The 22,579-nt window shown below is 39.1% G+C and overlaps 1 protein-coding gene across 1 annotated transcript; it reads left to right on the plus strand.

Annotated features, from left to right (window-relative positions):
- The first annotated feature begins 4,641 nt into the window (after nt 1-4,641).
- Nucleotides 4,642-19,014, plus strand: LOC139720487 (plexin-A4-like). The gene is made up of 12 exons (XM_071631844.1): nt 4,642-4,768; nt 7,608-7,792; nt 9,324-9,461; nt 10,039-10,154; nt 10,511-10,643; nt 14,266-14,419; nt 15,553-15,650; nt 16,443-16,580; nt 17,325-17,420; nt 17,671-17,764; nt 18,253-18,443; nt 18,856-19,014. Exons 1-12 carry the CDS (start codon nt 4,642-4,644, stop codon nt 19,012-19,014), a joined length of 1,629 nt encoding a protein of 542 aa, XP_071487945.1.
- The last annotated feature ends 3,565 nt before the right edge of the window (nt 19,015-22,579 follow it).

A 22,579-nucleotide genomic window follows, 5' to 3' on the forward strand; every position in this document is an offset into this window, starting at 1 on the left:
TGCACCTTAGTTCAGAAGTACGTCGTCTTCCGACGTTCGCCCTGGAAGAACATCGTTCGTACTTATCATTTCCAAAGTAGTGTACTTCGTTCTGCGACGTCTGTTCTTGAAGCACTTCTGACGTACTTGTCCTTTCCAAAGTACTGTACTTCTTTCTCCGACGTCCATTCTGGAAGTACGTTGGGCGTCCGTCCAGACAATCAGTTGTCCCACGTTGCAGCAAAGCCCGCTCGAGAATGCTCACAAACATGACAAAGGCTGCTGGACGAGTTGTCTTCTGGTGCAGAACCACCTGTTACCATCCCAGTCTCATCGGCATTCGGCACTCATTCCAACCAATACTTATCTGAACACGAATGCATCACAACTTCAGAGGCGATATACCGGAACACAAGTTTGTTCATTTACAGGTAAAGTGTGTACATACTCACGTTCAGAACGTCGTACCGAGCACAAGACACAAAGGTCGGTCTCGTTTCTCAACATCTTTGCTCAGAAAGTATGGGCTGATCCAGTATCGTGCATGAATTACATCAATGGCACTAGAATACCGAGGAAGAAAAACGAGGTAGCTGATAGTACCTGTATGGAATTATTATAGACATGGTTTTCAGTCCCATAACTAAACACATTTACTTATTGATTAAAGTTAATTGTCTAAAATGGGTCATATGGCCAACCTGTGTACATACGTATACACACATAATGCTAAATGTATGTATCAAACCTCTGTAACACAACTTTGAACTAACTGTAGGAATTATCGCTACACTTATCATCCATACTTTTTATCACTTTCTGAATCTTCACAAAAACCACTAATTAACAAATAATCACCAATACAGAATACTGACATAAAGGAACAATTCAAACACTCTTTTAGAATGCATAGCTTGTCACATGTGTAAATAAGCACAAAGTAACCACGACCACATTGTGCTACTGAAATGGTATGAGCAATTTTCGCTCCAATGTACTTTCACATTTCCCCATAATGTGTGTTACATAATTACACAAAACTTTGGTTCATTCATGAATGGGGAGCCGATACATTTTGTCCGGCCATCCATATAGCGATCGTGTAAACACGGTACTTTAAAATGTGCATTCCTCGTGTGACCCCATGTCATACGGGGGCGGGGGGCTGCAGATTGTGTGCTGCAGATCAGAGCGGGTAATTTTTTTTTTCGGTGCCGTTGGGAGATTTTTATGTAAAATTTGTTGCAAGTTGTAACTTAGACGAAAGTTAATTGGAAATTTATTTGTTTCTTTCTTTTTGTTTTGTCTTGTTGAAGTGCCAAATCATGCACACGCCAGTTCTGTTAGAGTATTGTTTATTCTTGTTCATAATTACTGTACAATGATAAGTAGGATTCATACATGTATCATTGTTGATGTTCAGTATTACTGCTACCCAAGAGGTATAATTATGCTTAACATTTGTGCTTTTGTTGTGCTCCACTGAGTCATTGTAAATATTGTACATTTGTTGATATTTTGATGAATAAACTTATTAAAGAGAGAAAATAAAAAACTTTGTTGAAGTGCCAAATCATGCACACGCCAGTTCGGTTAGGGTATTGTTTATTCTTGTTCATAATTACTGTACAATAATAAGTAGGATAAAGTATTATTATGTGGATACTGTATCATTGTTAATGTTCAGTGTCAATACTGTTACCCAAGAGGTATATGCTTAGCATTTGTACTTTTGCTGTGCTCCAATGAGTCATTGTAAATATTGTACATATGTTGATATTTTGATGAATAAACATATAGAAAGAAACAAAAATGAATATCATTTTGTTACAATACATAACACATTATACAAATAACATACATCATTGTTATAACATGTCAGTTGTCAATAACTCTCCTGACACACCTGACATAACTTGATTGTTGACTATCATCAAACAAATATTAACATGAAAAAACCACAAACCCATTCGTAACACTCCAGAAGTAAATTCAGCAGATGAGGACATCTGTTGAAATACAAAATTGGAAGTGTGATCAATGCATTTCATATCTTTTTATGCAATCATCCACCCGATTTAGCATAAGGTCACCATTTTGCCAATCAGGAACATCATGCACAAACAGAATACTCCGTGATACACGATGAGTGGTCGATATTTCCGTATGCTTACGTGAGCGACTACTCGAATTTCGACTAGATAACAACAGCAACTGCAGGTAAGAGTGCACCCCCTTCTTCCGAAGAGATGGACTGAGCATTGCTAATTTTAAGATTGTGTCTTGATTTTCCTTGAGGAAATAAAGAAATGTAATTGTCGCCTCTGGAACTTATTCGTATTCTTACTTTTTTTTTTCAAATCTATCTCAAACTTGTTAAAACCATATGTCATGACCTGACGCGGGAGGTACCCTTCGCACCTTCTCGTGTCTGTAGAGTGAAACTAAACCCTTGCCCGAGAACAGCGTTAGGACCATGGAGGGTTCGATAAAGGACAAACTTCTGTCATTTCTGTTATAGTGCCATTATCAAGCAAAGAAACGGAGCAGGTCCACCCCGTCTCCAATCTGAGTGCAAAGGTCATCATAGAAAATAGGAATCTTTATTGCGGAAGTAGAACAGAAATATTAGGTTTCATTGATCCTGCTGCACACTCAAAAATATTCAAGGAGTACTTCTCTCTTGTGGTGCTCCGGACCATAATGTCGCACAACTTGTTATAGAACAAGCCGTTTTTATGACATGACTGAGAAAGCTAACATAATTGGACTTAAATAGTGGCATTGCAACTTTTGTCAGTGTTAACTATAGACTGCGGCGTGTAAAGGTTATCATTTTCAACCTATCTGGTAAGTTTTTTTTTCTAACTTCTATTTGAATTTCTGTATACTGTCGGTATCGAGAATTTGAACACATCTAAATTCATTGCTGCAAACTATGTCTGTACAGGCTTGGTTTGACTAAACTTACGATAGATACTGGGAAGGATCCCACACAACTGATCTTCGTCTTCTATCAAAGCAGTATGCAACATTTCTGATATCGAAGTTTATGTGAGCTTTGGAAATTTACTGATTTCATGCATTTACTGTTTACACGGTCATCTCCAAAATATATTACCAAGTGCATGAATTACATCGGAAACAAAAAGATAGTCAGAAATTATTCAAATGTGCTGTAGTTCTTAAGAAGACTTCACGTAACTACTTGAGAAAGAGCAAGTTTAGGAAAAACAAATCCTGCAAATAATCTTGAACTATTATTCCGATTGGAAAGAATATATCTCACAAATGCCAACGTCTGAAAATGGGCTCGACAGTTGCCCGGAGGACAGGTGGCCCGGGGCCGCTGAAAATTTCTATCGGCTACCAAACTTTAAAAAGGCTATATTTTGGTTGTCCAATCAAGAAACTAAGATTCAGTATGGATTATTATGTTTCCTTTGATTTCGGGCAGTTGAATCTTTACTCGGGCCACCAAATTCCAAATTTAAAAATTTCAGTGGGAGATTTGGAACACTAGGGAGAAAGAAAATGTCGAGCCCTGCGATCTTCAATCTTCTCAGTTCTCATTATCAAGAGTCAACTGAGTAAAGGACAAACTGATAACGCTTCTTTCACGAAAGGATCAAGTCTTTGTGAGTCGTTTAGCACGTTAGTATCATAATTTCTCAGGAATGATAATTTCTTCCTCATTAAAGCTAATTTCTAAAAAAAAAAAATGATGACAATAACCCCACGGCTCTACTTTCTTTTCAGTCTATCTTCATAACAGTCAACATGGCTCGGAGGAGTCTAAAGTCGCAGTCATTTCCAATTTCCCTGTTTCACGCACTCTGCCTCGTCAGCCTGATTCAATCTTCACATTCGGCTCCTCTCTCCTCCTACCTGGTGTCATCCTTCTCCAGTCCCAATCCTAGGCTGCCTTTCAGACTCATGGCTGTAGATAACACTACTGGTGATGTCTACATTGGAGCCGAGGAGGAGATTTACCACCTAGGAGCAGATTTTATGTTGAGGGAGACAGTTGAGGTTGGATTATGCAACATACAGGGATCTCAGTATTTTGGTGAACAGGACAAAAATAGACTGCTTGTCATCGCACCTGCACCTACAGAGACACTCATTACATGCGGAAGATGTGAAGGCTATTGTGAAATGAGGGAGCTATCCACTATTATTGATGCTGAGGTGTATTATAGCAGTGCCGAACAGGTAGTAGTAGGGAGAGATGATGTACCAATGGCTGGAGTGGTGGCTAGTGGCAATGCAATGACTTCTTATCATCTTTACACAGGCATCAGTATCACTCGTTGGGGGGAACGACCTATTTCGAAGTATCACATAACTTTACTAAGAAGTAACCAAAACATTGAATTATACACACTTCCTGATACTCTTAACTACATTCAGGTTATGCTGGAGACTCCATACATTTTTTACATAATTCAGCTCAAAGTAGAAACAACGAGATCGACACTAGCTGTAATAGGTCGCTTGTGCATTGACACAAGCGATCGAAACTTTGAATCCTACACACAAATTCAGCTTGAATGCACAGATCAGACAGGATCAAACTACAACGTGATCCAAGCAACTCACATTGGTCCTGCAGGATCCCAGCTAGCCGACTCCTTGGGTATCAATAGTACCGATGACGTCATGTATGCTGTGTTTACCAAGGAGAATTCATCACCTGTACAGTCTGCTCTGTGTCACTACAAGATGAGTGATATCCAGCAGAGATTTACCGATGCTGTAGTTGACTGCATCACATGCTCACCCTCAAGTAACTGTGATAGAAGATCAATTGACTACTTACATGGCAGCCAATGTGGTGTGGTAAGTTCAGCTCAAAGATTCAGAGTAAAAGGAATGAATTACAATTGAGTGACTGTCATGGGAAATCCAGTTACTACTAAAAAGAAGACAATAAAATGTGGTTTGGAAAGTTCTAAAATTTTGTCCCCAAAGAACTCCCGAGATGAGGACGAATCTCGAACTTTCTTTGTGGAAAATTGTTCACATACCACCAGAACTTTGCACCGGATCGTTGAATTGCAATCATAAGCATGCAAAAGCTCCGCTGCTGGATCCCTTTCGATATACTTTGAACACTTTTGAGATTGACGCATTTCCTATAGTATTTTATCAAAGAGCGTGCAGCAGATCTTTCACTTTAAAAGCTCCCTCATATGCAGAGGCGTCGATATAGGGAGGGGGAATGGTACCCCATTAAATTATTGGGGACAAACATATCATTTTGCACCTCCTCGTAACTCCCGAGATGTGGAAAGGTTCTTACTTTTTTGATAGAAAGCTGTCTAAATATTTCATCGAAAGAATTTCAATTCTGCAAATACAAAATCTCCCTCGTGTACTGTAATAGGGGTTAGGCCTACCCCATGCCTCCCATACACTCCCCGTTCAGTCCTTTCTACTTAATACACTCCAGATTAACAGATTTTAAAACATTTCATCTAAAGTGTGCACCAGGTCTGTTACTTCAGGTTAAAAGAATGCATAAGTGCCGTGGGTGGAGATATCTATAGATACTTTCAATTAACGGAGGGTGCCCCCTCCCCCCCCCCCAAAAAAAAAGAGAAATTCTGATGTTGCTGCCAGTAAATGCCAGCAGTTGCGCCCGTTGCGCCCACCCTTTAATTTCCAAAGCAAAAAAAAAAGAGAAAAAAATAGCTACGAAACGGCAGTTTTTCGACTGTAAACTCGCTCGCAATTAATCGTTATACCATTCTCCATCCTGCTGCCAGTAACTGCCAGCAGTTACGCCCCCCCCCCTCTTCACTGCCCTTAATTTCAAAGGCGAAAAATTATAGCTACAAAACGGTAGTTTTTGTACTGTAAAATGTCCAAATTTTCAAGCTTGCTCGCTTCGCTCGCTCGCATTTAATCGCTATGCTATTCTCCTGATGTTGCTGCCAGTAATTGCCCACACTTGCACCCGGTGCGCCTCCTTTCCAAAGATAAACAGTATAGCTACAAACGGTCGTTTGGGGACTTAATAATGTCAAAATTTTAAAGCTCGCTCGTTTCGCTCGCTCGCATTTAAATAGTTATGCCATTCTCCTGATGTTGCTGCCAGTAATTGCCAGCAGTTGCGCCCATTGCGCCCCTCTTAATTTCCAAAGCAAAAAAATGTGGCTACAAACGGCAGTTTTGGGACTGTAAACTAATGTCAAAATTTTCATTCAATCGCTATGCTATTCTCCCGATGTTGCTGCCAGTAATCGCCAGCAGTTGGGCCCGGTGCGCCCCCTTCTTAATTTCCAAAGCGAATAAGTAAAGCTACAAACGGCAGTTTTAGGGGGTTTTAGAATGTCAAATTTTTAAAGCTCGTTCGCTTCGCTCGCTCGCATTTAATCATTATGGCATTCTCCTGAATTCTGATGTTGCTGCCAGTAACTGCCGGCAGTTGCGCCCATTGCGCCCCCGTTAATTTCAAAAGCGAAAAAATTTGGCTACAAACGGCAGTTTTGGGACTGTAAAATGTCAAAATTTTAAGCTCCCTCGCTCCGCTCGCTCGCATTTAATCGTTATGCCATTCTCCTGGTGTTGCTGCCAGCAATTGCCAGCAGTTGCGCCCGGTGCGCCCCTCTCCCCCCCCCCCCCCTTCTTAATATCCAAAGCGCAAAAATATAGTTACAAACGGCAGTTTGGGGACTGTGAAATGTCAAAATGTTCAAGCTCGCTCGCTTCGCTCGATCGCATTTAATCGTTATATGCCAATCTCCTGATGTTGCTGCCGGTAATTGCCAGCAGTTGAGCCCGGTGCGCAACCCCCTTAATTTCCAAAGCGAAAAATAAAGCTACAAACGGCAGTTTTTGTACTGTCAAATGTCAAAATTTTCAACACTCGCTTGCATTTAATTTGTATGCAATTCTCTTGTTGTTTCACACCGTCATTCTAAAAAAACTCACAATGTTGCTCAATGACTGCGCTGTGGAATGTGTCACATATCGTTATGTATTGTAGTCCCCATTAAGTTTGCAGACTGACAGCGCACGCACGCACGCGCACACACACATACAAACGCAAGCATGCATAAGCATACACACCCTCAAAATTACTTTTCCACGAGGTGCCCCCGCCCGCATTTGTTTTTTTAAGACGGCACAGATTGGGGCATGGCGCGTGTTAAACCTATGGGAAAAACGTTGGGTTAGGGTTTTTGGTTATGGTTATGGTTAGGGTTAGGGATAGGGTTGGGGTTAGGGTTAGGGTTAGGGTTAGGGTTTGATGGTTAGGGTTAGGATTAGGATTAGGGTTAGGTTTAGGGATAGGGTCCCCGATAGATTTTTAGTTTCCCCAATCTGTGCCGTCTAAAAAAAACACGCCCCCCGCCCCCACTGTCTTGACCTACGGTACGCCACTGTGTGTGTGTGTGTGTGTGTGTGTGTGTGTGTGCGTTGGGGGGGGGGGGGCACCAAGCTTCTCACTCCCCCCCCCCCCCCAACTCCTTAGTACGGATTTACGCCGTTGACTAAGGAGCATCACAGTGTTCAAGAAAGAAAGAAAAAACTAGGCAGGAACTTTACTCTCTGTTACTTTTTCTTCTCTTTTTTTGTTCTACGTTTACCATGCGAGTTCCCAACCTCACCAAATTCAGAAAGCAGACAGTGCCAAGCTACTGAGGGTAACAATGCTTACTACGCCTACCCCAATGGAGTGAACCCGTTGACTGCTTCACCAGTACTCACTTTCTCTGATGTAGAGCCTACGTCTATCATTACTACTACAGAGAGAGACTATACTGTGGCTTTCATTGGAAGTAGCGAGGGTGAATTACTGAAGGTATGGCCCACATTGAAACCCGATAACATAACCAATGAGACTGTACAACTACGGTACATTACTTCGTTAAAGGACATGTTCACCTTCATAAACATAAGGATTGAGAAAATGCAACAATATTAGTAGAACACATCAGTGAAAGTTTGAGGAAAATTGGACAATCGATGCAAAAGTTATGAATTGTTTAAATTTTTGTGTTGGAACCGCTGGATGAGGAGACTACTACAGCTTGTGAGTCATATGCGTACAACAGTATAAAGAAAATATAAAAGAAAATTCAACATATTTTCACTTTTTTCGCATAATAAAAGAGCAATTGACTTGGCTCTTTCTAAAGGCAGGGGGAATAATATTACCCATAACATTTATCGGTAACGAGTCAGGGGAATGTGTACTTTTTTCAAAAGATGGAAATTTGTGAAATTCTCTTTATATTTTCCTTATATTGTTGTACGCATGTGACATCTAAGTTATTCATACACTGCAGTAGTCTTCTCATCCAGCGGGTACTGCACAAAAACTTCAAAAATTCATAACTTTTGAACGTATTGTCTGATTTTCCTCAAACTTTCAATGATGTGTTCTACTAATATTGCTACATTCTCTCAATCCTTATGTTTATGAAGGTGAACTTGTCCTTTAACGTAGGGAAATGATGAACGCCAAACATGTCATGTGGATCAGCGAAATTTGAGGGAAGTCGGACATTCCGTAAAAACGTTCTAAAATTGTGGAGTTCCGTGCAGCCACTGCTGGATTAAAAGACTACTATATTTCTTTACATTACATAGCCTATATACAATGATGTACACAAATCAATGATCCCACAGACTTTCATTTTTTAATGAGAGGTGCCTCGATTTGTTACTGACACGTTAAGTTTAGTATTCCCCTTGCTTTCTGAAAGTGCTCTTTCGACTATGCTAGAATAGTGAAAATATGTTTATAATAATAATAATAATAATAATAATAATAATAATAATAATAATTACTTCCTTTATTTTATCTCTCCATCGTTATCCATGGCGTGACGTTACAAATTGTTGTAGTCTTTTCATCCAGCAATGGCTGCTCCAGCAATGTTTTACAGATATTCCCGCATCCTGTCAATTCACATTTTTATGAGGTTTCATTCTCTTGTAACAGTTTTTCAACTCTTACAGCAAACCCGAGTGAAATATTCTCTTCCCATAAAGAGAAATTCATGTCATGTTTATCAAAGAATAGATTCTCGTTCGTCCGTATTTATTTTGCATGTCAAAGTCAAATCAAATCAAAATAAATTACATGGATGTGACAATCTTAAACAAAAACATATCAACCAAATGACAAAGGAGCAATAAAAAATGTAGTTATACTGAATAAAAAAAAGGTAAATGTAAAAACATTACTATTCTGGACTAATTTTGTTTTCACGATGAATGCATTTCGAAGTAATCATTGCATTTCGGTAGGTATAAAATTACAGCTGAATGACCCTTAATCGATGTCTTTGATATCACACCTTCTTTGTATCCAACCTGATGTGCAGATTCACATTTTAAACGACTCTTCAGCCTACCAGTACGAAAATATTCCCCTTGGACAAGGATCGGTCCTACGAGATGTGTTTCTGGATGAAGACGAGGAGCAAATCATTCTGGCAACAGGCTCTGAGAAAGGTTCACAGGTGATAACATGTGTGCCGTGTGTTATGCTGTAACATAGTGAATTGCGAATGCTGTAATCAACATTACGATAGAGGTTTAAAAAAGGTAGGAGCCCATCATGTGGTAATGACTTTAGCACGTGTCAAACAGTGAAAGAAAACTGATGAAATATACTGAAATCAATATATGATATAAACTTATTAAGTATTACTTTATAGCAAAAGAAATGATATCAAACTGATACCAAAAAAAAAAGAATGTCAGTGTAGATCTCAATAACAGAGTACCATGCAATGACGTGAATTTCGGGGTCTTAACATTTGATATGATAACTCTAAATTTTTGATACATTCACAAAATGCATTTTATACATACACGTTACACCTGGTATCTACATAATATTATCTACATGGAACTAGTCATATATGTCACATGCATTTAGGAATGGATCGTCATAAGCTATTTTAAGCTTGACTAGGACGTCCATGCAGTAGATATGATTTATACACCTATGCACATAAATATTAGACTGAAAATTGTATTTTGCATGTTCAGCAACATCACCAACACCAGCATTCCTACTTTTACACCGCGCAGGTATTCAAGCTCTCTCTGGCGAACTGCAGTAATTTTATGAGCTGTGAAGAATGCATCGGGCCTCTGGGTGAACACGATGGCGACCCATACTGTGGGTGGTGTACTCTTGAAGCCAGGTTAGTGTTCATTCATCCCATATACATGCCCATACGTGCTAAAAATTGTTTAATACTGTTTCAGCTTGGGAAACATGGTACAAGCTGGGCTGGCATCACGAAGTTATTGCAGCGCAAGTGGGAGTGGTTCAGAATTATTACTGTATTGTGTAGCATGCTTAATAAGATCACAGTCTTCTTAATGGTTTGCCCTCGATCATTATGTACATGACATCATGTATGATCCGTGTGTAACGATGTGATTTACCAATTTTGTCTTTCCTTTTCTGATAACAAATATTCATCTTTACTATGATCTCGACGCAGCATATGCTTCTAAAATAAAGGAGAGATTGCATGAATGTTTATTTTCGAAGGTGCACAAGATTTAGCGACTGTCCACTAGGTCAGGAATCCACTAGATGGTTGCCTTACGACACCGAACCATGTGCTTCAATCTCTGAGATCCAGCCTTCAGATAAAATCATTTATGACCAACCTGAGCAAAGTGTAAGTTTTTCATCAGGGGCGTCACCAGCTTTTTTTCGAGGGGGGTGCGTTTTGATCCTAATGTAACGAGATTTTTTTTTTGGACAGACATTTGGAATATAGGGAGCTCTCAATCCCTGGACTTTTACTGTTGTTGAGGGAAACCAAGCGGGGAAAGGACACCGGCGTCGCTAGGATTTCATCTTTTACAGTAAAAAAAAACTACCATTTGGAGCTATATTTTTTCGCTTTGGAAATTAAGGGGGGAGGGCGCACCGGGCGCAGCTGCCGGCAATTACTGGCAGCAACATCAGGAGAAAGGCATAACAATCAAATGCGAGCGAGCGGAGCGAGCGAGCTTGAATATTTTGACATTTTACAGTAAAAAAAAAAAAAAACCTGCCGTTTGTTGCTATATTTTTTCGCTTTGGAAATAAAGGGAGGGGGGGCACCGGGCGGAACTGCTGGCAATTACTGGCAGCAACATCAGGTGAATTGCATAACGATTCAATGCGAGCGAGCGAAGAGAGCGAGCTTAAAAATTTTGACATTTTACAGTAGAAAAACTGCCGTTTGTAGCTATATTTTTTCGCTTTGGAAATTAAGTGGAAGGGGGCGGGGGTGGGCGCACCGGGCACAACTGCAGACAATTACTGGCAGTAACATCAGGGAAATTGCATAAAGATTAAATGCGAGCGAGCGAAGAGAGCGAGCTTGAAAATTTTGCATTTTACAGTCCAAAAACTGCCGTTCTTAGCCATATTTTTCGCTTTGGAAATTAAGGGAGGGGGCGCACCGGGCGGAACTGCTGGCAATTACTGGCAGCAACATCAGGTGAATTGCATAACGATTAAATGCGAGCGAGCTTGAAAATTTTACATTTTACAGTCTGGCAGTAACATCAGGGGAATTGCATAAAGATTAAATGCGAGCAAGCTTGAAAATTTTGACATTTTACAGTCCCAAAACTGCCGTTTGATGCTTTATCTTTTTTTGCTTTCGAAATTGAGGGGGCGCACCGGGCGCAACGGCTGGCAATTACTGGCAGCAATATTAGGAGAATTTAAATGCGAGCGAGCGAGCTTGAAAATTGTGACATTTTACAGTCCCAAAACTGCTGTTTGTAGCTATATTTTTTGCAGTAAGGGGGGGGGGGGGGGGCGCACCGGGTGGAACTGCCGGCATTTACTGGCAGCAACTTCAGGAGAATGGCATTACGACTAAATGCCAGCGAGCGAGCTTGAAAATTTTGACATTTTACAGTCCAAAAACTGCCGTTTAGCTATACTTTTTCGCTTTGGAAATTAAAGAGGGGGCGGGGAGGGGGGGGGGGGACGCCCGGTGCGCCCCTCCCCCTGGATCCGCCACTGGTAGTCAAGGGTGTCGGTTTATGTTCATGACTGGGGGAGGTATGACTAGCGAGGTGGCTTCGAAGTGACCAAGTATGGGAAGGATGTCCAAAATCTATGTATATATAGTCAACACTGTATAGAATACACTTGCACTATTAGATGATTAGGCCTATGTATAAAATCAGTGCTGCCAGAACCAGGGGTGCGAATTGCTTTTGCCCATGATTTTTTCTTTTTTTTTTTTTTTTTTGGTCCCCGATGCAAAATTTCAAAAAAAAAATAAATAAAAAAATTATAATCATTTAGTGTCCGGCGTTGAGGTCGCTCGCAGACTGAAGTTTTTTTTTTTTTTTTTTTTTTTTTTTTAAGGGTCTGAAGGGGGGTGCACCCCCCCCCCCCCCCCCCCTGGTGACGCCCATGTTCATGTGCAAGTTAAACACTTGGTTAGAGTAAAAGTTCATCTGTATTATTACTTCATCTCCACCGGTGTTAAACTTTTGATCTAAATACAAAATATTTACCTCCGGAATTTTCAGCTGACAAATCCACAGCCTTCATTAGCCGACTGACCCGTCTTCTTCTTGATCATGTGACGGTCTATTAGCGGGTATGGTATGGCGCCCAAGTCACTGTTGAGAGAAGGTCGGCAGCCCCTGAAAGATTGCTTCCTTGACTCCCCATGCGAAGCATCGAGGTTCCAGGTCCAGAACCTCAACTGTTACCTGGTGTCCTGGATATCCGATGTGGATATGCTTTGAAACCTCAGAGGAGGTATAACTAACATTCTTCCTTTACGGCTAGGGTCATGGTAGGGAGTTTCAAATACCTCGCGGAAAAATTTCAACAATTTTGGCCATTATGATGGAATATTACGCCAGTGGTAAGTAGCACCGGAGGACAAAACTGAGAAGAAGGGCATTTATAGTGATCCCGTGTACACAATCCTACTCTAAAGGAAGATATTCAAAGGGTTTCCCAGGAATCGTACATCTGTGGTGAAGCATATATAACGCTCACTTACAGAACTGCAGATTCCAGGAACCAAGACGCTCTATGTAGGTCCACCTCCTCTTAAGTTTCTAAGCGTATTTACATCGAATCTCCAGGACACAACATGGACCTAGAAACGGTTGAGGTTCTGGACCAGAAACCTCGATTCTTCTTATGGGGAGTAAAGGAAGAAATCTATCAGGCCCTACTAACCTTCTCTCATTAACAATAACGGGGGCGCTATAAACTTTCGAAAGTCAAATACCCGCTTATTGACCGTCACGTGATCACGGTGAATACGGGTCAGTCCACTAATGGCACCAGTATTTTCATTTCTCCATTCATTCATTCAATTATTCATTCATTCATTCACTCATTTCAACACGGGGAAGACTCATTCAGCACAATCTGTTTTTCATTGGGTCCGTGCATAAACTTCGTAACAATTAACAATCTAAAAGAACAAACGAATGAATCAAATCGCGTACATTATATCAAAACAGAAAGTGTATGATACACATAAGAAATGTCAAATATAAAGAAGAAGGGAAAAAACTCGTACATACAAAAAACGCAAGGTTTTAATAAGATAATACACGTGAGTTGAGTTGAAAATGAACTTCAAGGCGAAAACATCAAGAAAAAGAAAAAAAAACACGTACATAAGAACAATAAACACAAGGTTCGATACAAGCAGGTTGAGTTAAAGTGAAATTCAAGAGGAAAAACAGAGGAAACATAGAGTTACAGCTGAAAATTCCCGAAACATAGGCCTGAACAGCTTTGTAACTGATCAAAAGTTTAACACCAATTCAAAAGCACTTGGTTTTTAACATTTGCGATGAAGTACAGAAAGGGAAAGTATAGGTGCTATTTTAGATATTTCTCTTAAAAATGACCAGGCCCTACATTTGTTGTGACAGTGTTTTTCCTTTTCAAATATTTCCCTGATTTCAACAAATCTCAATTACTCTGCTAAACTTGTATTGATTTGCAAATTTGATGAAAAAAATTCTTCCCCTTGAAAATTGTATCTGTATGGAGGACCTATCAATCACAAGAGAAATCATATGAAGCCGTGACATTTTATTTCACTAACCTCACTTGCTTTCTGTATCAAGTTGTCACGATACGAATGACATGCAAACCATTCTTTTTGTGATCTATTGTCACATCTATCTTATTTTGCATGATTTTATATCAATGCTTCATTTAGCACTCATTTTGCTTTCCAAGTAAGCTGTTTTAGCAACAATGTGAACGTTATGCTTACCTTTTCTTTGACTCTTCATCCAAAATAGATTAACATCGCCGTAGAGCAACTGCCAGAATTGTTTGATGGCAACCAGTACATATGTGTATTTGACGTATATCAGGTACAGGCTGTTACCAGTGGCAACACGATCAGTTGTGTGACGCCTCCTGCCAACGTGTTACCGCTGATACCAGATGGAGGTAAAAGGACATACAGATAATGACTTCTTCACTCATATAATTATGTACTGTGGCTGTGACCGTGACTGTCTTAGTAATATTTCATGTGCTCTTTATCTGATATTACAGCAACATACTTTGAAAAGTTTTGAAAAGTATTCAAAAATATGATGTACCTGATTTTAGTTTTCAACAATTCATTCCGACAAGGGGATCACGTCATGATGTCATTGGCCATCAAATCAACTGAAAATGGAGTTCTGTTTGCAACGAGGGATCTTTTCTTCTTTGATTGCACCCTTATCGTCTCGTGAGTCTGCTTTTTTTTTTCAGAGTTGAACTTTTATGGCATCGACTCTCAACTTATTATTTGAGCTAGTTTTGGTCATGTTATGAATCACAAATATTTTATAGAAATTAAATACATACACGTTCTGTGTCAAACATCGGTATTTCTCTCTCCTTATATTGCAAGGATTTTCTTTTCCCTAATAACGAGGATGTTGCAACTGATTAACAAATTGCTCTGCATTGACGTAAATAAGCACTGTATTGATCAGTGTTTTAGTAGTAGCCATGATAAAAATCAAGGACGTACATACTCGAGCGGGATTTGAACCCACGACCTCCTGATCACCGGACAGTCGTGGGTTCGAATCCCGCGGACACTGTCCGATGATCAGGAAGTCGTGCGTTCGAATCCCGCTCGATTTCCCCCCCCCCCTTGATTTTTATCATGGCTACCACTAAAACACTGATCAATTCAGTGCTTACTTACGTCGATGCAGGGCAATTTGTCAATCAGTTGCAATGAAAGCATCTCGACGGAAGAATTTCATGAACTTGAATAACGAGGCTGTTATACAACATGATTCCACTTGTGATGAAAATGAAAGTTATTTGTTCAGACAAAATAAGGATAAATTCAAGGGGACTAGAGAGAAAGGTGCGATTCTTTGATTCAGTAATGTGTGAAATTGTTCCAAAATATCTTTAAACTAGAAATAGATACGGTAGAATATGTACACACACACACACGCACACACAAACAAACAAACAAACTGAATCCAACAAGAATTATATGGGGAAAGTAGGCCTGTGTCCTTATTTGTCAAAGGCTAATCATTGTGTGGACTTATTTTGATTCCACCTAGAATTCAGACTTGTTTCCTCGTTTGTCTTTCACTACAAAGATGTTCCTCTTGCGTCACTAGTCCCTGGCCGTGTGATTGGTGTATCTACGAGAACAGATGTACACCTGACAGTTCAGCTTGTTCTGATGATACCCTAATAATTGGAGTGAATGTAAGCAAAGGTTAACGTACTCCTTTCATATGACATGTATTAGATATTTCACTATTCCTTACAATGTAAACTTACTATAAGATTTCACCGTTGTACACTCTGTTGCCTTCCCTACTGGAAAGAACACAGTGTGCCACAGTGTGAGCAAGACAGTGTGAGCACAGTGTGAAATCTCTTCACATTGTTAAATTCGAGCGTTTTAACAGTGTGAACACAATGTGAGTCATCAATTTACAGTGTGAAACAAAGCATTACTATGTGAACACTCTGTGAGAACCATGCCACAGTGTGAAATCATATTCACACTGTTAAAAGAGTCGGAAAGACGTTTTTGCTTTACTATGGTGCAATATTCGAGCGTTTTCACACAGTCAACTATGTGAACACACTGTAAATACACTGTGGGACACTGTGTTCTTTCCAGTAGGGTTGTTTTACCTTATTCTCTGTTACAAAAGAAAGTGAAATGTATGTTTTTGTCGATAACTGAAAATAAATTTGAATTCAGCTGAATCTAATGTCTATTTCTTTACTGTTACCTTGCAAAAGGCTGTGGTTTCAAACTGCTATAAAATGAGACCTCTCATTATCTCTGGCCACCAGATATCGCTTATTGTTATGAACTTCATTTGCTGGATTTATTTCTCCTTGCCATTTACTGTGAACCTGTAAGCCTATAGAGGCCACTTTTCCTGCTTTTCATGCATTATTTTTCTATGCTGATATCATGATCAAATAGAATCCCCTGGGAATTGGTAATAGAGGACAGGAATTCTGTCCCCATCTACTCGGTGTCCAAGAAGAAATTCTTGTGCCCGTTGGTGTCAACACGGTTTACACTCTCCTAGCGAAACATCTACCTACTGACCAGAGAAAGGTATGAAGTCGAGTGGAGCTTGTAAATTACTAGTTTGGCAGAACAAAGAATTAGACTCGTGTTAATCGTAGCATGGCTCAGAGTCATTTGTGTTACTTGTTCTTTCATTCTTCTGCTAGTTTAATGATTTATACATTGCCAGAGTAATAAAAAAAAACAAAAACAAAAACAACACATTAACATACGTAAGGGCTTCCAGAAACACAAATTATATTTTTGATGTTCCGTGCATATGTGATTAAAAATTTGAGACTTTCAAGGGAAAACATAGATTTGATTGGAATTTGGCTTATGGTTTCGAACTTTTTGTGAGATAATGAGCAACCTCTAGTGACACATTAAAAAGCATACAATTTTGAGAAGATTTCAAAGTTTATTTAATGAAAACCTATGTTGAAATGGGTGAGATATCTCAGGATCGCTTTTTTTACTTTGTTATGAATATTTTGGCCATTTCAAAACCGAATTTTTATCAAACTTTGAATTCCTCAAAGAATTGTATGCTCTTTAAAATTTCATAGGAGGTTTCTCAATATCTCGCAGAGAGTTTGAATCCCCACCTCAACACAAACTATTCACCCCTTTAAAGGGTATTATGAAATTATGGACCATAAAATTCAAAGTGTTCACCATACATCACATTAACCTCTTTTGCCCTAAAATCCCAAGAGAATACAAACAATCAAACCAAGCTAACTACACAATCCATGTAAAGATTTTAGCAGCTTCTTTTTATTTTTCCAGGTCGGATTTTATGAGTGCGTATTAGACGTTGAGGGTGCTGAACAGGCAGTGAGGGCAACGCATTACAACGAAAGCCAAGTCAGCTGTGATGGAGCCGTGAGTTTAGACTCTTTTCGTTTTTCTTTCCGTTAGTTTAGAATTTCAAGTCAAGAGCATCTGATGTTAAACATTATTTGTCGTGGACGGCTTCACAATTGTCACTTGAGTTTAAAATTTATTGATATTCAAGCTGCGATGAATTCTGATTTGAACATTGCACTTGAACTGCTATTTGACGTTCATAGAATCATTCCATGTGAAAGTTAATTTTTTTTTTCAATTGTATCTTTTTGTCTCCTTCATTTAGTACTCATACAACGAGAAACTTCTGCTGAAAAGCGTTCATGTGTCAGTGCGCTGGAACGGCAACAATAACATCGATGACGTCACAGGCTCCCAGGGCATGTTCCTTATCTACATGTTACTATACATTTTGAAGGAAAGGGAATTATTTATAAGGGCAATACAACTTCTTTAATCTAGTAAAATACGGTATTTAACAAAGTAACTTTAGGCCCTACTGCCAGTGTCCTGTATACACACCATAATGACAGTCTTGGTAACGTAAACATAACGTACCGATTATATGAGTCAAACTTTTAACAGGACATAGTGGTAAGTTCTTCCATACCGTAACAACACATCAATAGGCCTACGCACGATTTATGCAAATAAGAAATGGATGTTATTACCTTAATTTGAAGGTGTCATTTCTTACAGTTTTGATTATCAGCACATTATTCAATTTGTTCACATATGCATGCACTTATCGAGCTTACGATGTCGAAATGACATTGATAAGATGTATACGTTTAAATTTAGGTTTGGAGTGAAACCATCAGCACGAACAAAATATATTTAATGAAACTCATTTTTTTTTTCTTGCCAGTGATTCTGTACAAGTGCTCGGTGAACAGTGAAAGCTGCAGCCGCTGTTTGTCGCCTGAAGTCACCCCCGCCCGACTTGGCTGTGGCTGGTGTGAGAACGACTGTAATGTCGCTGGGAGCGAAGTCTGTCTCGCCATTGGGTTTCTTAACCAGAATATGTACCTCCAGTGCAATGGGCCTGTCATCACTTCTGTAAGTTGTAGATACAAGACTGATGCGACCGAAGTTTTTTTATGTTCTTTCCGTACAACTATATACATGTATACTTGTGGCTTAACCTTGTCGCACTGGTTGATATTTGCCGAGTGTGCAATATGCCTGTTTGATACTGCGCGATGTCATCAGAACATGGCTTCTGCCATGAGTGCGAAAGGGAAAATTTAGGAACAGGCAATAATGCCAAATATCAATCATTTCTTTTGTCTCTCAAAACATTGATATCATAGTCTCATTCCAAAGACATATTCGTATTTCGCATTGTCGTCAATGACATTATAAGCTGTCATCTTTTTTAAAGTTCTTATTTTTGATCGAGCAGAAATATGGAACTTTTAGCGCTGCTTTGTGTAAAATGATGGTCTGTGAACTACCTTTGATGCCTCAGATATTTCCAGCATCAGGACCGCCTGAAGGCAACACAAGGTTGGAGATTCGAGGAAAAGATCTTGGGCTCACTTTCTCCCACATCACCAAAATAAGTATTGGCGACTCTGACTGCGATATAACAAATATGGAAATTCTCTACGAACCCGGACTAAGGTGAAGAACAAAGAAAAAAGAAATAAACTCAGTGTTTTCTTTCAAAGAAGAAGTATTATATTTATATATATTTCTGGCAAGTACAGTGATTCATATGAAGTTTAGGGTTAAGAGAATTGACTCATCCAAGGATGTACAAGATAACTCTTTGGCTGTTCTCAAAAAAAAAAAAAAAAAAAAAAGATACGGGAGATGGTTGGTCTGAATATGGTTTCCATATATCAATTCATTCTCTCCTTTTACATGACTTGATGATTATTTCACCCTTCATTTGTGTCATTACATGCTACAAACCACATGAGGTGTGTATAGTAAAATATGCTTATTCGTCAGAAGATGCAGTCAGTATATAAAGTTTATTTACTGCATTGACCTGTCTACAAGTAAGAACAGATTTCATCTTCTGTGATTTGTTATGGGTATTGAGGAAATGTTGTAGTCTAGAACAGCAAACTAACTGTTTTAAGGTATTTACAAAAGAAAATAGTTTTTTTCTTTCAGGCAAGTACAGTGGTTAATATAAAGTTTTGATTTCAGAGAATTGATTCATCCAAGGATGTACATGATAACTTTTAGGCTTTTCTCTGGAAAAAAAAAATATGGGAGATGTTTGGTTTGAATATGGTCTCCATGTATCGATCCATTTTTCCCCATTACATGACTTGATAATTATTTCACCCATCATTTGTGTCATTACATGCTATGTACCAAATGAGGTGTGTACACTTGTACAGTAGTACATGCTTATTCGTCAGAAGATGCAGACAGTATATGAAGTTTATTTACTGCATTGACCTATCTACAAGTAAGAACAGATTTCATCTTCTGTGATCTGTTATGGGTATAGAATAAATGTTGCAGTCCAGAACAGTGATAAATTAACTGCCTTAAGCTAAAAGATTTTTTTTCATATAAAGTTTTGACTTGAATTATATTTGAATTTTTTTCTCATTTATATAAAGTTTTGACTTGAACAGAGAATCGATTCATCCAAGGATGTACATGATAACCCTTTGGCTTTTCTCTGAAAAAAAAAAAATATATATATATATATATGGGACATGGATGGTTTGAATACGGTTTTCCATATATCAATTCGTTTTTCTTCCATAGCATGATTTCATAACTATTTCACCCTTCATTCGTGTCATTAATGCTACATACCAAGTGAGGTGTGTAAATTATGCTTATTCGTCAGAGGATGCAGTCAGTATATGAAGTCTATTTACTGCATTGCCCAGTCTACAAGTAAGAACAGATATTACCTCGATCAATACAACTGTATGCTCAAATGATAAATTTTGTATTGTTTATTACCTACACTGCTAGGTCAAACTTGAATGTGGAAGCTTCGGTAATTTCTTTTCTTTTTTTTCGGTAGGTCAGAATGACTGACAAGGGTTTTTGTATTTTTTGCCTAGTTGGTGCATCTGAGCTCCACTTATTCTTTTTTCTTTTTGTGCACCACGAACATACACGTATTCGTGTTTCAATTCTGAGTTGTTATTTCCACATAAAGTGAATCTGAAGATGTATTTATCATTTCCTGAAACTCAGAAGGCCTAACCAATAGGCCTTATGTCGATAGTTATAATGAGCAGGTCTGGTTTAAATTTGACGCGCCATGGAGTCGAGTTCCCATTATGCTACCAATTACCAAGTTAGCGTTGTCTGATGCAATGTCGACCTAACACACCCATACACCGAAGTGTCTTGCTATTGTGGTATTGCGGTGATTTAGCATCTCTTTGGTGTATAGGTTCTATGTGGCTGTGTGTGTCCGGTGCATTTTGTAAGACCCCTCCCTCCCCCCCCCCCCAAAAAAAAAGTATTGTATCCACTAGCTCGCTACAGTCCATGAATGTTAAGCGAAGCTTGCCAACATTTGGCCTTATGTAAGTAGGAAAGCAATGACCTTACTAAATTATGCAGATTGGACCTAATCCGCCACGTCGTTTGACGTTATAATGCCCAAGATTTTGTATTTCTCCTACGACATAGCATGGCGTCAAGGTTCCATTGTTCTTTACATACCTTGTCAAGCTTGAGCATGCATATTTTTGTCTGTTTGTCTTTTTTTTAAAATCTTGCTCTTGAGTGCAGTGCACTGATAATTGCCCAACTATCGCTGTGCAACATTGCTTTCATACCCTGGTACTGTGAATTTCACAAGGTTCTTAAGTTCAATACATAATGCATATTTTCACACGCGCCATAACAGTCACCTGTTGTTTGTGTCGGTTTCATACAGAGTTGACAGCCACTCGCTGTGGAATGTGTTTTTCCACACGAGATAAATGCATGTACGTCTTCCGACAAGTTTCCCATAGTCTTTCTCTTTTTCTTGTTAGTTTCTTTTCCTCCTTACCTTCCGTCATTTTTTTTTTCGTTTTCTTCTTCGTCCTTTTCCCTTTTTCCCCTTTTCCTTCTGTATTTCTGTATGGGTAATGTCAGGCTTTGATCTACAAAACACTGCTGATTTCGCTTTTCAAGGATAATTTATGCATATGTATACCGTTCATAAAACGTTTGTATTATTTTATTAGACAAAGTAGGGCAACATACTCGATTTACGTAATCAACTCATTCCCCGGAAGAGATGCACGGCTCGGTGACAGCAACAGTTTAGCTCGGCTCTGTAATTGTATTGTACATGTTATACCTGATAATGATGTCGAGGCGGATATGTTCTTTCATTCCAACAGTTGAGTTTTGTTATTTGCTTCCTTTTCTTTCTTTATTTTCAGCCCAACTTTTTCTATATATATGTCTTTTGCTTTCAGTTTGGATGCCCACCCAGACACCCGTTGTACATGCATCTTCGTTTACTTGTTCTATTTGTTCTGTGTTTGTCTCCCTCGCCATTATTGGTCTCTCTCGTTCAACCCATTCTGCTTTTTGTTACTCCCACTCCACCTTCCTCGAAGCAATCATCCCTACATCAAGACTCCTACGCCAGCATTGCACATTGCTACGTGTATCGAATTGTTCACGTGCTTCGTCACACGTTGCCTGTTGGCCGCTTTCCTTTTCTATCGCACGCTTCCTCTTCACACTTTTGCTGGTAACTCAGAACTCTATTTCAGACCATATCATTATTTACTATGGCTGATTTCGTAAATGCACCCTTTCATTCTATGTCGAATGATGATTTTTTTGAATTATTTAGACACACAACATCCGAATCTGATTTAGTTGATGGAGTACCAGTTACACATGCAACTCCCTATGATAATTTCGCAGCCGATAATTTGAATTCATCAGCTCCTGAATTTACTTATGATTTTGATGATTCAATTCAGAACCCGCTATGTAATTATATAACTGTTAATGAATGTAAAGATATGTATCATAGTTTTTCTAAAGACACGTTTTCTTTGCTGCATCTAAACATAAGGAGTTTAAATAAGCATTTTGATGAGTTACAGTTTTTATTAGAATCTGATCACACTCAATCATGCTCTGTCATTGGTCTGAGTGAAACTTGGCTAACCGCGTCGTCTGAAAACTCTTTTGCTATCGACGGATATAATATGTATGTTAATAACAGATCTGACAGGAGTGGAGGT

This window comes from Diadema antillarum, unplaced genomic scaffold (genome assembly GCF_040938485.1).
Source record: "Diadema antillarum isolate AM-2024a unplaced genomic scaffold, OU_Dant_1.0 scf00000011, whole genome shotgun sequence".
Classification (NCBI taxonomy): domain Eukaryota; kingdom Metazoa; phylum Echinodermata; class Echinoidea; order Diadematoida; family Diadematidae; genus Diadema; species Diadema antillarum.

Coding starts and splice junctions, on each gene's coding strand:
- LOC139720487 (XM_071631844.1), top strand. CDS start 4,642: ATGTATGCTGTGTTTACCAAGGAGAATTCATCACCTGTACAGTCTGCT. Junction 15,651..16,442: donor GTGTATCTACGAGAACAGAT/GTACACCTGACA, acceptor ATGATCAAATAG/AATCCCCTGGGAATTGGTAA. Junction 16,581..17,324: donor TACCTACTGACCAGAGAAAG/GTATGAAGTCGA, acceptor TTATTTTTCCAG/GTCGGATTTTATGAGTGCGT.